Below are 16,201 nucleotides of genomic sequence, written 5' to 3' on the forward strand. Positions count from 1 at the left end.
CTGTATGTTCTGGATGAGGTTTGTTAAAATTTCAATATTGCAGAAAGCTTTATATAGGGCCCATCACATTAAGGGTCACTATGCACTGTTCTATCTAAAATGGCCTAATCAGAATTGACCACCAGATAACACTTCCTGCAATCTTCATATGAGAGAGAAGCTTGAGCTTTTTGTTTTGACTTTTTCTCTCCTCTTTCTTTCTTGTTTTTTGCTATATAAGTTGCTATATGAATTTGCCCCCAAAATTTGAACTACGGAAGTGATCTATCAGTGTTAATGTGTGCATTCTATAAATTATTCATTATTTACTATGATAGGTGGTTTTGTGTTTGGTGGGGTGGACATTTCCCAGTGTACAGGTGCTGGGACCTTGCTCTATCCACTTAATGGATAAGCACCATTTAGCCGTTTATGTGCATCCCCTATATCTCTTGACTATTTTATTTTTCTGATAAAAGCACATGATGTATCTTACTCAGGCCTGTGAGCAGTGCTCCTTTGGCGACATTGGTGCAGAGAAGAGAACCCCACAAGCAGCATGAGGTTCCCTTCACTCGTGCTCCCAATATTGCACTTTCCTCTGCCAACTGGTCTCCACACTTTTCCTAGCACCATAAAGACTTCAACTCTTTCTCCTAAGGAATTTTTTGGCAATTGTCGATTGCTAAGCACATGACTTCATGAGTGTACCCTAACACACACGCATGTTGTAACCTACCATGCAGACTATTTCTTGATGTGATATAAAGCACCTGTACATAATGAGACAGGAGAACTTTTGACTGCATATTCAAGCTGGTGTGAAATCTCAGGAAGTTTTAATGGCTAACATTGGTGAAGGAGGATAATTTGAGTTAGTGAGACATTTTGGGGCAAGATATGGAAGGAAACATTCATTTAGATGCATAGGAATTACTGAGGTTTTTTATAATCAAGCCTTGAGGAAAATTTGGCTTTGGAAGCAGGAGATGCTCAGTGGCTCTGCCCCAGGAAAGGCTCCTGGAAAGGGCACCTCAGCTTATGCTCAGTACAGGGAGAACATTAGCAGGAGGCAAAGTCTGCTCCCCATGACATCAGCTGTCCCTTCTTGGACATTCTATTGTCTCCTAGAGAGTTCTGGCATCCTCTGTGATGTCACCAGACATCAGTGATAACCAGTGCCCTAGTTTCTCTCAGTCTGAGTCTGGCAGTTACAAGCTAAGACATGTTTTCCCCTCTTCGCAAGCGTTTTGGGAGGGGGAACGTCGATTGTGGAGAGACTAGAGTGAAGGAGTCTGGCCTTTCGTCTCGAAGTAATGATGGACAGAGACAGCACTTCTGGGGAATGTTTCGTAAGTTCTGGGCAGTATATTTTGAGCTCCCTGTCAGGGGAGCTGCAGGCTTAAGCTGACCTTTCTAGCAATGGGCCACAACAACTGGAGCATCGGAAAAGGAATTGAATTTCCATGAATATCACAATTCCTGAAAGTCAGGATTTCAGAACTTTAGTTTCCCCAACCCCACAGGGAGTATATGGTAAGGCCAATGCTATTATCCTGTGAATTTCTGGCCTTTACTTTTACAGTGAATTTGTTAGGTTACATTGATATAATAAGACGATCAGGAGTCATGGAGGGTCCACCTTTTCTGAGTTTAGACAGGGCAGCAATGTATTTCACTATCATTGCTTCTTTAAATACAGTGGATATCTGACAATAGTAACAGGGAGAAAATTGTGCTCCAGGCAATAACCTTATGTTCTTAGACCTTCTCTGATTTCTTCTAACTGGCAGGGTCATCATTAGCCTTATATATTAGAGGTTGTGTGTTACACACATTTTTCTAAAATACCAAAACTGTTTGGAACATGTGGACCAAGATTCAGCCTGTAACCTATTGGAACTTCTGGGGCATTTGTTATTTTATATAGGGGAATTGATAAGTCTCTTGAACATGTCCTTCCTGGAAATGTGTTTTAAATCCAAAGTTGTTGGCCTAGAGTATCAGGGTAGGACATCTGAGTGTCTCCAATCACTCAAGTTTTGTGGATGGTGAATTTATCATCTGAGTTCTGAAACCACAGGGGTGAGGAAACCAAGCTGTACCCTGTTCAGCTGATAATAATCCTGGAGAAGCCATCTCTGTGGTCCATGTAAGCATGTGATGTCCGGCATAGGGCACACCTGGCTGCTTACATCTCTTGGTCTCTGTAGAGTAGTGCGAGAACTGAGATCCCCTGAGGAGGCCTCTTAAGCATAGACCAATCGCCTAGCAGTGACACTGGGTTCCAGGCTTGTTCTCCTGTTTAGGCCTCACTGAGGTCTATGTACACTCTATGCATTCTCCCCATGCAGGTTCACTTGTGTTCTTCTACCTACAGACGCTGGGAGAGCAACATCTTCCCCTGAAACTGCCCCAAGCGAGAATCAGGCCAAGAAGGAAAAAGAGAGGCTGATTAAAGTGCTGCAGCTCATTACCGAGGAGAGAAATGACCTGAGAGATCGCCTGAGGTTTCTGACAGAGAGATCCAAAAACAACAGGTATGAATCGCTCCAAACGCTCTTGTTACATTCCTGGGTCTGCAAGGTCACCTTCATCTTATCCTATTAAGGTTTTGGGTTCTAGAAAGCTGTGCATCCCTAACCACACTGTGCTAAACCTCACCTCCCATATAGAGGAGATTCAGAACCTTGACCCTTCCTGAGGAGCGAGATGGAAAATGGACTCATCTGCTTCCATTTATTGAAAATCAGAACTTGTGGTCTGAATGAAGAATTCGGGGATAAAGTCAGGGAGAGTGAGTGTCTAGTGTGCATTTGCAAAGCCCTTGACAGCTGGTGGCTTTGCAAGATTGTAATTGCAGTGAGTTTATGGTGAGTCTCTGTACTTGCTAGGCAGGGGACTGAGTGCTGGAAGATCCAGGCAGCAGCCTGAGGGGCCTGGTCCCAAAATGTTCATCTCAATGCTTGACTAGAAGTTGTCAGGCTCAGGCCTGTTTGTTATTATCTGTGTGTCTGTGGGAGCCCCTCGGACACAGCAATGGTGCATGCATTTCTCCTGGTTCTCACAGTGCTCTCTGTTTCAATATTTGCTTTTCTCTTTCTCTGACTCTGTTTACATTTCTCTTTTTTTTTGTGGGTGTGTCTCAGTCTGTGAGTCTGTGTGTGCATACATCCAAATGCATATGCACAACCGTTATATGTTTATATTTCCCTCCAGACCTGGAATATACGAGTCTATGTCTTGGCCTGAGTATTTACCTGTAACACTTTCATGGTGATGTGAATGCTTTGTTCTGGGAGCCCCACTGTCAACAGCACAGTTCTTTGCTTATGTGGCCACGTTTGCCTGTATATTTGTATTCGTTGTGCAGATTATAATTTTGGGTTGATATATGGTCTGTTATCAGGACAGGAAAAAGGAAATCACAGGATTCTGGGTGCGTTGGGGGTGGGGGAGCATGGGGAGGTGTGGCCTAGGCTCTTGATAGCTGAACTGGCTGGACTGCAGATTTCCTCTTGATTGAATAAAGGGAGCCAGGGAACCCTCCATCTGGATGCCGATATTCTGGTGTGGTGGACGCAGAAAAACATGTTTCTGAAGCTGAAGAAGGTCCAATATGTAGAATTCAGAAGGTGTCCTTCCAAGACTGGTGTAGTTCAGGACCCACCCTGAGTTCATATCTTCCTAAATGGTGATGTTCATTGTATTCTATCATTTGGGGCCAGGCCACACTTCAGGCCAAATCCATATTATGAAGACCTGGAGAGAATGGAGGAGGCGGTCATGTCAATTCTGCACAACTTAGAGATGGAGAACACTGAGATCCATGAGAACAACCATAAGCTGAAGAAGGAGATTACCTTCTCTAGGTAAGTCCTGGTCAGAAAGGCTGTCACCTGTGGAATGGCCATTTCTGACTTCTTTGTTCTGGATTGGACAGTCTTCAGCTCTGGTTCTATCTCTTGTGCTGTTTACACATCAGTGTGCCAGGGTCATCAGGACTCAGTTTTCAGTTCCATAAAAGACTGTTACTCATCCCAGGATTGTCTAGGCATCTTCAGAAGGCTCTAGATAGAACAGCACTGATTGAAGTCAGCAGAACGTTATTAGGCTGACCTGGGCCTCTGGGGTCTTACCAGGTTTTACAACACTCAGTGCGTGGACCACAGGGTTAGCATGACCTTCTCTTGGTTCTACTGACCTCTTTTGCGGGTGTTTGCCAACTACTAATTGATGTTGCCCCATGCATTGGGCTTTCATGGATAGATGTAGATCCGTGTTCTTTTTGAGAGATGTGGACACTAATTGGTGCTCAGGCCAAGCAAACAATTTATTCTTCCCTGAATTAACTCTTTGTGGTTTGTGCAGCAGCATTATATGTATCAAGATGCATTTTATTAAGTCTTCATGGGTATCTGGGACCTGGTAGAGTTAGTAGTACTTGGGAGTAGGAATGGGAGAAAGGGGCAGCATGATCTTACTATGCAGTCTGTATTTCCAGAAACCTGCTCAGCCAGCTCCTGATGGAGAACACATGCAGGAAGAAGTTGGTCCCACGGAAGCAGGGGAGCAAGGAGGGACATCTTGAGTGTGCACTGAACCAGAAATATTTGGTTGACTTCAACAAGAAAGATAAAGACCAGCAACGTCCAGACCCAGCATCATCTGGTAGGGTTGAGCAGCTGTGTTAGCTTAAAAATATCTGATAAAGTTTGCCAATTTGATACATCTTTGCTCTCTCCTACCACCTTTCTAATTTACACTCACAACCAGCCAACCACCTCATGTAATGGCATTGTTCATTGCTCTGCCTATGCACAAGTATTCTGGGAAGTCAACCACTTTTCAGAAACTGAATTATTTTGCAAGTATATTTTGCTGCTCTTTTTGAAGCTGCATTATAGAAATGGTGACAGATCAATAACATATCACATTATTGCACATGCACGTGATACATTGGATGCTATGTAGAGTTTTGAACAAGTTCTTGGTTCTTTGACAAATGACAAGTGGTCATGTGACTTCTTCTGTAGGAAGCACCTTTCTGGGATAAGAACCAAGTGCAAATGTCAAATTAGTACTTGTCATTGGCTTTAACCTTGGTGACATATGGACATCTCCTTTCTTCCTGCAACCCAATGAGGTCCCTTCCATTGCCCTGTTCTTGGTTTGCACTGGTATAAGTCTGGGTCCCATATTGGCAGCCCACATTACTGTGACGGTTGCTGGAGATTTTCCCTGCCCACAGAGTTAGCAACAGTGATATCAGTTAAAAGGTCCATGTCGACTGTCCAATAGAACTGAGGTGGTAGAAGGCAGGATTCTGACAGCTGGCTTGCGTTTCACCACCAAATCAGTGTCTGAAAAACTGCCTTCCTCTCCCAGGTCTCAGAAAGTGCAAGAGAGCTGGAATTGGACACACAGCAGTAAGAGAGCTTCCTGAAGAATAAGTTGCTTTCTCAGGAGTCCCTGATGACAAACATCCTGAACGGTAACAACATTTTTTGGATGAGTATTCTTCCTCAGAGTTAATTTGTCATTTCTTAGAGACCCTAAATTTATATAACACTAAGCCAGCCTGACTGATTGAGGTCTTACTCACTTTCCTCTTCAGAAAACACCACTTGAGAGACAACTTGGGGGACCACCTTTCATTATGTGTGCTAGAGGAGAAACAGCAATACATCTGTGCTTCTAAATGTTCGTTAAGAATATGCTGTTTAGAAATATTTTTGTTATGATTTTAATTGAAGTTTTCTTTTTGTTGTTTCATATTAATATGTTCTTGTTACTGTTTTTCACTTTCCAATATTTTTAAATATTTTTATTCATTCATTTTAATCCTGTTTTGTTGTAAAAATGTATTCATTATGAATAAATATTGATTTCTATCTCTTGACTCTTAAGACCATCATTCTTATGCAAGGGTTCTGTCCCCTCCTGAGGGCTTAGAACTGACAGCTAGAGATAGATCTCTGCATGTTCCATGGAGCCTGGGCTAATAAGTGAATTCAGAGTCACCAAGGGGTACTCAGTGTGACAGTGTCTTTTGTGTGGATAATGTGGCTTTTTCTTGGCACACACTTTATGATATAATCACTGACATGCTTTACCCAATTGTTAGGGTCCATGTGGTTCTTCTGAGAGAGCAGCAGATGCTCTACCCTGTGAGTCATCACCACAGCTCCTGTAGGTGGCTTCTGTTATTCCACATGAGGTCCTGTATTAGGTGGAGAGGATCACCTCCAATTAAATAGAGAGATCTCAGGAGATGTGTGTTCACAGGGAACTTACTGAGCCGTGCGTGCTCAACGTGTTAGGTTGCCAGGCATCCGTACAGGGCTCTGGTGTTCCCACTCCTCATTGTGGGTCAGGATCATCCTCCAGCATCACTTAGTTTCGATATAAGAGCAGATCTTTCAACTGTTATCAATGATGACCATATGTATTGTGCACAACTGATAAAATACAGAAAAGAAGCTAGCTTCTTCTAGGCCAGCTTGGCATAATCAGTTTTTTGATTGTTAGCAAGAAAATTATTTCAATCTGAGCCATTTAGGGAGGAACCTCAAGAGCATCCATAGTGAATGTAGCCTGCAGCTGTGAACACAGGTTTCTTCTGGAGAGCAGGCCTGTGCAAGCCGAGAACCTAGGTGGGACAGTTCAAGCTACGCTTTTTCCATGGCCAATCTGAGATCGTATTGAGAATGAATTTTTTCCAGTGACTGATTTCTAATTTATGGAATTGAACTAACTTACTGAGTGTGGAGGTGACTCAGAGAGTTAAAGTACAGAAGGAATAATCCAGAATGTCCACAAACGCTTGCTGTCACCCCAGGGCTTTTAAAAGCTCAGCAGCTAGAGAAGCAATGTAGTATTTGGTTATTCTCATGCTTAGGTCTAGTCATTCATTATAAGCTGAACATAACACAAAAAGTGTCCTCTGTGTCATGATAGAAAGTAGTTGTAACTAGATTCACCCCACACTATCACATCACTACCGTATTTGAGGTTCTCAGTTACTATCTAAGAACCTGTAAGAGGCCTGGGTCTTGCTACACAAACTCATGATTTATGTCTTAATGACACTGTGTGCTTTGTTCTGTTAATGCTACCATTGGCATACAACACCTTGGATACTTTGTACTGACATCTGTGACATGAGACAATAGTTCATGTCATGCCTAACCTAATAAACTGTCCTTAGAGTACAGTGTAGACAGAGGGGCCTTCTTTTCCTATGAGATAGCAAACCATTTCCAGTCTTCAGTCAAGACTGACAGCCATTGTCCAGTGCCTGCCTTGAGATGTCCACATTTTCACCTGAGAATCTTCATCCAGGCTGCTCTGTAATCTTGTAGAAGATTAATTGTGTTCCATCCCTAGGATTTAATTCAGTGTCCCTGTACTTACCCGACATGCTCAAATCTGTAGGTCCTACCCTAACCCTGTGTTCCTTAGAGAGAAAGAAAATAAAGAACCACATTGCACTTGAAGTTTCTCCTCCAACAAAAGTTGAGCCTGCATAGGGCCTTTAAGTAACTCTAAGCCCCAGCTTCCCCACAACTCCCTCCATTGATTCCATTATTGATGTGTTTCATAACTGCTCACTTTATTTTTGGTGTGTAAAGAATGTGCACCATGTCAGTAAAGGCGGTGTGCGTTTGTGTGTGTGTGTGTGTGTGTGTGTGTGTGTGTAGTCCCTAGTGAAAACTGTCCAGGTGCAGGGAGACTCATGTTACTACAGTCTCATGGCACGCAGGGAGCACTGAAATCGTGGGCTACTTTAATACAGCCTAAACCGCGCTGTGCATGGTTTGCAGTGAGATTGTGATGTCATCCCCACTAGAGAGAGCAGCATAAGCTTCATTTATTACATGCTGCTCTTACCAAGGTGAGGCAAAGCCTCATCTTATAGAGTGTGTGGTAGGATTTGATGGCAGGAAATTAATTCAAGGCTCAAATCAAATCAATCAATTACAAACAAGGAGAAAAATACAAAGAGTCAAGGGAACCACGAGCTGTTTGTAGGTTTTTTTGTTTCTTTGTTGGTTTGTTTGCTTGCTTTTTTTTTTTTTGTTTCCCTTTTCTTTTTTTTTTCTTTTTTTGTTGAGAATATCCACCAGACACACAACCTGTTCCTGAAACAAACTGCACACCAGAGAGACAATACCAAAACTGACAAAATTAGAAATGAAAAGGGGGATATAACAATAGACAATGAACAAATTCAACAATCCTCCCTGGTTTGAGTGCCCTGGGGAAGTTGGGAAGCCACTTTTCCCTGTCCTGTGTGACTTTCCCTGCATAGTGAGCTCTCCACAGGAGATGCTTTCACATGCTTCTTTAAAAGCACCTGTTCCTCAGATCTAGCTCAGCTGTGAAAACAGGTTGGGGGGAGGGCGGCAATGGGGGAGGGTTGGGAGGGGAACACCCATAAGGAAGGGGAGGGGGGAGGGGGATGTTTGCCCGGAAACCAAAGAATTATTATTAAGTATTAAATAAATTAAAAGAAAAAGAAAAAATGTCCTGGGGACAGTGATTTCAGATTGTGCCTTCAGCCAGGAATCTCTGTTGCCATTAAGGCAAGCAGCCTGGGTCCTCCTAAACTTGTCACTACATCAGGGTGTCTCTGCTCTCACACCTGCATCAGGTCCTCCTCAGATGAAGGCTTCTCAAAAAAAAGTATATAAAGCAATGTTTCTCAACCTGTGGGGAGCTACCACTCACAAAGATTTATATCAGATACCTTGCACATTATAACTTATAAGAGTAGCAATATTAGTTATGAAGTAGCAATGGAATAATTTTGTGATGGGGGTCACCACAGCAAGAAGAGCTGCATTAAAGGGTTACATCATTAGGAGGGATTTGAACCACTGCCATAGAAGCTGACACATGGGAGCAGACTCCTCATGTGAGTAGAGACCCATGGCAAGGGATACTGTGTCCCACCCTAGAACCCAGAGGCAGAATCTATCCCAGGAGTCTGTGGGTCACCTTGTCTTAAATTCTCCCAGGTTCAAGAATAGCATTGATCATCTCAGCAGAGTCAGCTTGCACAGCCACATCAGGCCCATGTCTTCCCTTTACAGAGAAGGATGTGGGTCTAAGTGACAGTCAGTGAGACTGAGGGGACCCTGATACTCATTTGCTTTGAGCTGAGGTTTCTTCACCTGTAAAATGGGGGTGTTTCTGCTGAATTGGGTTGTTGTGGAGATTAACAGAACATACAACCTGCTCAGTGTCTGCCTGGCATGGACCCTGCTGGTTAAATGGAAGCTGTCGATGGTGACGAAGGTAAAAGAGGAATATCTAGCCCAGTAGTGTTAGATGCCGGGCGCCAGGCAGGGTTTGTAAGTAAGGATTTAGTGATGCTAAGACAGCCTAGTATTAAAACAGAAGGCTCTTATGTTAAATTTTTAAAAAAATGAATCCAGTATAAACTACCAATATGAAATAATCATACTCAGAATTGAGCTAATTCCTGTGAAGTCATTTAGTTTTTCATTTTCTGCTTCTATTTTCAAGGCATCTAGAGTAGCACTATACGAAATCCTAAGGCCTTCTATTATGGTGCTACCCATTCATTCCTCTCTCCTTGAGGACTTCTCAGGTGACTTAAGAAAACCTGATTTCCTTACAGATTGTCCCGAGCTGGTGTGATCTCTCTGTCCATGGGCCTTGCCAAAAGCTGCAGAGCCAATGTGTTGTTTTACAACACAAAATTTCCAGACATCAATTTTACCAATGAAGTCTCAGGAGTCAGATGCTGAATTCAAGTAAAGCTCCCAACTGTCCTTCCTAATTCACTGTCCCCCCAGAAGAAGAGCATTGTAGCTCCCTCTGCACGCTTTCTTAAAAATCCTTCAACTCAAAGACTTTCCATTGCCCTAGTTATCTTAATTTCCTATCAAGTTGTGCCTTGATCTGCTCTAGACCTAAGTGCCCTTTAGCTTTGCAGTAAAGGTATGAGGTAGGTGAGGTGAACAGTAATAAAGTCCATGTTCACAGTAAACAAAGAGCTCTTGCATTAAATGTCTGTGCCCTGGCGATGCTATACCACACAATAGTTTTTCATTAAATAATACATTCATGAAGATCAGAGTGTGATCAAATATTTTGTAACACAACTTAGTAATGTTCTCTCTATTACATAAGTCAAGTACTATCCTGTTTATTCTGGTCTTTTTCTGTCATGTCTGTGTGACTCACCATGGGAATCCCAAGGAACATCAAACCTGGGCTTTTGAAAATGTTGCATACAGCCAACCGGGGACCAAAACCACCCAGGAGACTACTGATACTTGACACACATAAAGTCACCTCCCTATTTTCATATAATTTATGGCAAGAAGTCACCATTGCTGACCATGTGTCATTATCCAACGTGCTACTAAATGGAAGAGTTGGGGTCAAGGAGGTCACCCACAAAGCACAAAACACCCATCTCAGATACATATGTATGCTTTATTGAATTCAAACATCCATGGATTTCAGGACACAATTAAAAGTCCAAACATAAGGATAAGAGACATAGAAGAGAATTGAGATTTCCAGTTCATAGGTCCAGTAAACATCTTCAACAAATCATAGCAGAAAACTTACATAAGGTAAAGAAATAAAAGGCCATAAAGGTACAGGAAGCCTACAGAACGCAAATTAATTTAACCAGAAAAATTTCCTCCATTCACATAATAATTAAATCACTAAATGCACAGATAAAAGAAAGAATATTATACGGGGTAAGGTATAAATATCCAGTAAGAAATGAATTCAGACCTATCTGAATTACACCAGACTGCTCAACAGAGACTCAAAAAGCCAAAAAATCCTGGACAGATGTAATGCAGACCCAGGTTCTTATGCCCAGCATAATTCGCAATCACCACGAATGGAGAAACCAAGATAATTTATGACAAATCCAAATTTAAACAATATTTTTTCTCTAAGAAAGCATAACCGAGGATAATAGGAGGAAAACTCCAAGACAATGAGCTAAACTATACCCAAGAAAAACCAAGAAATTAATCACTTCACAATAATTTCACAAAAAAAAGAGAAGCACACAAACATAATTTCACCTACAACCAGAAAAAGCAGAGACAGCAGCAACCATTGGTCTTTAATATCTAATCAGACCCTCTGTCACCAACCCCCCAGCTCCTAGGGACAAAACTGCCAGCCAAAGTGTATACAAGATCGTTCTATGGTTCTAGGTCACTGTGTAGAAGAGGATTGACTTAAGTGGCATCCATGTGGTGGGAGGCCATTGACTACCCTGAGGCCTGTTGCCCCACCATAAAGGAGGTCCTAGAGGTGTGAGGTGGGAATGGGTATGTGTGGGTGGGGGAACACTGTCATATAGGCAAAGCTGAGCAGAAACGGGATGTAAGATTTGAAGAGGGGAGTCTGGAGAGTGGGTCAACGTTTAAAATATAAATAAATAAAATTACCAATTAATAAAAAATAGCTGAAAATAAAGTAGAAAGTGAAAAGATAAAAGAAAACTTACACCAAAACAAAACTAAAGAAATCCCTGTAGTGGATTGGCCTAATGCTGCTTTTATTTAATGCTAATTTGTAGAACTCACTACTGGCAAACCCCCAAATGCTGACCCTGCTCCCAGTTAACTGTGATTATGAAGAAGCCAACAGCCAACAGGTGCACAGCAGAGAGATGGGGGAGGGGAGCTTTGAGGGCTTTGCTAGAAAGAATCATGAGGAGGGAAGAAGGAGGAAGAAGCTGCCAGAGAATAAAGGAAGAACGTGTGTGATGGAGAGGAGAGAGGAAGAGGACAGCAGCCATGGTTAAGGGAGAGGAGAGCCTGGTCCTGAGGGCTGTCCAAGGGGAACAAAGAGCAGCCAAGATGCTACACAGTCAGTAAGAGTTGAGCATTATTGTTTGGAAAGTAGATCTGATACCATGGAGGGCAGGCAGCTGCCCAGCTACTGTGCTGACTAATGCACACTAAAAATATATTTAACAAAATATGTATAACCAGGAAAAAGCTCCTTAGAGGATCCTAAAAGGATTACTTTAGCTTGAAGGGAAGGATAAAATACCAGAGGAAACAGGAAATAATTTAATAAAACTACAACAGTCAATCAAAAGAAGCCAATAAAAACCACAAAAATTAACAAAATGACAACATTTAATACATAGGTTTAAATAATATTTGCACGTCACTAAACTCAATTCTCCAGTAAACAGACATTATTTAGCCAGAAACAGGATCACCATCATGAGAGATGTAGAGGATATACTAGGGAAACAGACCTAAGACACAGGTCCCTATAGCAATTCTATGCAGTTTCTCTATCAATAAAAACCAGCAAGCTCTAGAGTTAAATGTCTGTGTTAGTGCTGACCTACACCACCAGACGTATATTTTCTTTTAAGTAAATAACAAAATCTTGGGGCTTACAATGCAATCAAATATCCTGAAACATGAGTTTGCAGTGTTCCCTACATTTTTTTTTTTTTACCATCTCAGAAAAATTTTTTTTAATTTTTATTTATTGCCTCATAAAACAAATTTTTCATGCAATATTTTTTTTATTAACTTGAGTTTTTCTTATATACATTTCGAGTGTTATTCCCTTTCCCGGTTTCCGGGCAAACATCCCCCTCCCCCCTCTTATCGGTGTTCCTCTCCCCACCCTCCCCCCATTGCTGCCCTCCCCCCAACAATCTAGTTCACTGGGGGTTCAGTCTTAGCAGGACCCAGGGCTTCCCCTTCCACTGGTGCTCTTACTAGGATATTCATTGCTACCTATGAGGTCAGAGTCCAGGGTCAGTCCATGTATAGTCTTTAGGTAGTGGCTTAGTCCCTGGAAGCTCAGGTTGCTTGGCATTGTTGTTCATAAGGGGTCTCGAGCTCCTTCAAGCTCTTCGAGTTCTTTCTCTGATTCCTTCAACGGGGGTCCTGTTCTCAGTTCAGTGGTTTGCTGCTGGCATTCGCCTCTGTATTTGCTGTATTCTGGCTGTGTCTCTCAGGAGAGATCTACATCCGGCTCCTGTCGGCCTGCACTTCTTTGCTTCATCCATCTTGTCTAATTGGGTGGCTGTATATGTATGGGCCACATGTGGGGCAGGCTCTGAATGGGTGTTCCTTCTGTCTCTGTTTTAATCTTGGCCTCTCTCTTCCCTGCCAAGGGTATTCTTGTTCCCCTTTTAGAGAAGGAGTGAAGCATGCCAAGAATGTGCACCATGTCAGTAAAGAGTGTGTGTGTGTGTGTGTGTGTGTGTGTGTGTTTGTATGTGTGTGTGTGTGTGTGTGTAGTCCGTAGGGAAAACTGTCCAGGTGCATGCAGACTCATGTTACTACTGTCTCATGGCACCTTGCAGGGAGCACTGAAATGGTGGCTACTTTAATACAGCCTAAACTGCGCTGTGCATGGTTTGCAGTGAGACTGTGATGTCATCCCCACTAGAGAGAGCAGCAGAAGCTTCATTTATTACATGCTGCTCTTACCAAGGTGAGGCAAAGCCTCATCTTATAGAGTGTGTGGTAGGATTTGATGGCAGGAAATAAATTCAATGCTCAAATCAAATCAATCGATTACAAACAAGAAGAAAAATACAAAGAGTCAAGGGAACCACGAGCTCTGTGTTGGTTTTTTTGTTTGTTTGCTTGCTTACTTTTTTTTTTTTTGGTTCCTTTTACTTTTATTTTATTTATTTATTTATTTATTTATTTATTTATTTATTTATTTATTTATTTATTTATTTTTTTGTTGAGAAGATCCACCAGAGAGACAACCTCTTCCTCAAACAAACTACACACCAGAGAGACAATACCTAAATTGACAAAATTAGAAATGAAAAGGGGGATATAACAATAGACAATGAACAAATTCAACAATCCTCCCTGGTTTGAGTGCCCTGGGGAAGTTGGGAAGCCACTTCTCCCTGTCCTGTGTGACTTTCCCTGCATAGTGAGCTCTCCTGCAGGAGATGCTTTCACATGCTTCTTTAAAAGCACCTGTTCCTCAGATCTAGCTCAGCTGTGAGAACAGGCTTCTTCAAGATAGTGTGAGAGTTACCCCTCCCAGCTCAAAGCTGCAACACCATAGTATCATCCAGCCCCAGTGCTGTGTGGGTCCCATGGAGAAGTCAGAGCAAAGTGCCCCTTCTGAGAAGTGACTTAGAACAGAAGGTTCAGAAGTGACAGTCAACCCCCAAGTGCTCCTTTCAGGAGAAAGTAACCAGCTCTCCCTTTTAAATAGTGTAGGCTCCCACATAAACCAGTTCTGTCACTGGGAAAGATTTTCTGGAGCTTAGTTGCCCAGTCACAGTGGGGCTACATTCTTGATTCATGCTTATTCCTACAACAAAAGGTTCTCCCCCTCCCTCCCAGGCCTTCAGTTGAACGGAGGTCCTTCCAGGACCAACAGACCTGAGAGAACAGAGTGCATCCCAGGGGAGAAAAGAGGCCTGAATGATTTTAAACTAGAGAAAAGCCCCATATCTACCATCTAACAACGTTAGGGTTTGTGCATATGTCAACTTCAGAATCTTAAGGTCAGATTTTCTGATAACAGCTGCTGGTGAAGCTGAAGTCTGCTGTGGGTGGGATTGTGCCAGGCAGGGATGGGATCTGACTCTGCAGGCCTGGCCAGCTTCTTCATTCTCCTGAAATTAAGTGTTGGTCAGCTGTGAATCTGAAGTGAGAGTTGGTTTTTGTCAACTCAAACGGATGAGATTTCAAGTCTCACACATTATGTGAGACACACATTTACCCACAGGGGATTTGAACTCACTTCTATAGAAGTGACTGGGAGCCAACAGAGGGAAAACATTTTCACCTTTACCATTCTGTCTGTATTAGAGACGACAGGGACTGGCTTCCTGGACAGACATGGGCAAGCAGACACACATTTTAATGAGGGAAAACTGAGGTAAGAAATGCCCTGGGGACGGTGATTTCAGATTGTGCCTTCAGACAGGAATCTCTGTTGCCATTAAGGCAAGCAGACTTGGGCCTCCTAAACTTGTCACTGCGTCAGGGTGTCTCTGCTCTCACACCTGCATCAGGTCCTCCTTAGATGAAGGCTTCTCAAAAAAAAAAAAAATAAAGTATATAAAGCAATGTCTCTCAACCTGTGGGTTGCAACCACTCAAAAAGATTGTATATAAGATACCTTACACATTATAACTTATAAGAGTAGCAATATTAGTTATGAAGTAGTAATGGAATAATTTTATGGTGGGGGTCACCACAGCATGAAGAGCTGTATTAAAGGGTTACATCATTAGGAGGGATTTGAACCACTGCCATAGAAGCCGACACATGGGAACATTCTCCTCAGATGAGTAGAGACCCACAGCAAGGGATACCGTGTCACACCCTAGAACCCAGAGGCAGAATCTACCCCAGGAGTCTGTGGGTCACCTTGTCTTAAATTCTTCCAGGGTCAAGAATAGCATTGATCATCTCAGCAGAGTCAGCTTGCACAGCCACATCAGGCCCATGGCTTCCCTGTACAGAGAAGGATGTGGGTCTGAGTGACAGACAGTGAGACTGAGGGGACCCTGACAATCATTTGCTTTGAGCTGTGGTTTCTTCACCTGTAAAATGGACGTGTTTCTGCTGAATTGGGTTGTTGTGGAGATTAACAGAACATACAACCTGCTCAGTGTCTGCCTGGCATGGACACCTGCTGGTTAAATGGAAGCTCTCGATGGTGATGCATTTAAAAGTAGAATCTCGAGCCCCATAGTGTTAGATGCCGGACCCCATACAAGAGTTGTAAGCATTTTGTGATGCTAAGACCACTTCAGGTTAAAACCAAAGGCTCTTGTTTTAAATTTAAAAAAATAATCAAGTATAAATTGCCAATATGAAATAATCATAATCAGAATTGAGCTAATTCCTGGAAGTCATTTAGCTTTACATTTTCTGCTTCTATTTTCAAGGCATCTAGAGTAGCACAGTACAAGATCCTAAAGTCTTCTATTATGGTACTACTCATTCATTCCTCTCTCCTTGAGGACTTCTCAGGTGACTTAAGAAAACCTGATTTCCTTACAGATTGTCCCGAGCTGGTGTGATCTCTCTGTCCATGGGCCTTGCCAAAAGCTGCAGAGCCAATGTGTTGTTTTACAACACAAAATTTCCAGACATCAATTTTACCAATGAAGTCTCAGGAATCAGATGCTGAATTCAAGTAAAGCTCCCAACTGTCCTTCCTAATTCACTGTTCCCCCAGAAGA

General features: G+C 42.5%; 3 protein-coding genes across 3 annotated transcripts in view; 2 read left to right on the top strand and 1 right to left on the bottom strand.

The window, feature by feature from the left end:
- LOC147999226 (uncharacterized) overlaps positions 1-16,201 on the bottom strand; it is a 65,540-nt gene that overhangs the window by 39,464 nt on the left and 9,875 nt on the right. The gene's annotated exons all lie outside the window — the stretch shown is intronic.
- The window catches only part of LOC147999228 (disks large homolog 5-like), a 144,176-nt gene that overhangs the window by 4,607 nt on the left and 123,368 nt on the right, over positions 1-16,201 (top strand). The window lies entirely within an intron of this gene.
- On the top strand, positions 1,158-5,881 carry LOC147999229 (uncharacterized). The gene is made up of 6 exons (XM_087596287.1): positions 1,158-1,331; positions 2,360-2,519; positions 3,708-3,851; positions 4,484-4,650; positions 5,368-5,473; positions 5,597-5,881. Exons 1-5 carry the CDS (start codon positions 1,205-1,207, stop codon positions 5,430-5,432), a joined length of 663 nt encoding a protein of 220 aa, XP_087452413.1. The 5' UTR covers positions 1,158-1,204; the 3' UTR covers positions 5,433-5,473; positions 5,597-5,881.

The sequence above is a fragment of the Rattus norvegicus genome, chromosome 19, assembly GCF_021556685.1.
Source record: "Rattus norvegicus strain SHRSP/BbbUtx chromosome 19, alternate assembly SHRSP_T2T, whole genome shotgun sequence".
Classification (NCBI taxonomy): domain Eukaryota; kingdom Metazoa; phylum Chordata; class Mammalia; order Rodentia; family Muridae; genus Rattus; species Rattus norvegicus.

Bases quoted from the DNA above. Each gene is read 5' to 3' on its own strand.
- LOC147999229 (XM_087596287.1), top strand. From the start codon at position 1,205: ATGTTTTCCCCTCTTCGCAAGCGTTTTGGGAGGGGGAACGTCGATTGT. The intron at 1,332-2,359 runs GTAAGTTCTGGG...TTCTACCTACAG, and splicing joins GCACTTCTGGGGAATGTTTC to ACGCTGGGAGAGCAACATCT. The intron at 4,651-5,367 runs GTAGGGTTGAGC...TTCCTCTCCCAG, and splicing joins TCCAGACCCAGCATCATCTG to GTCTCAGAAAGTGCAAGAGA.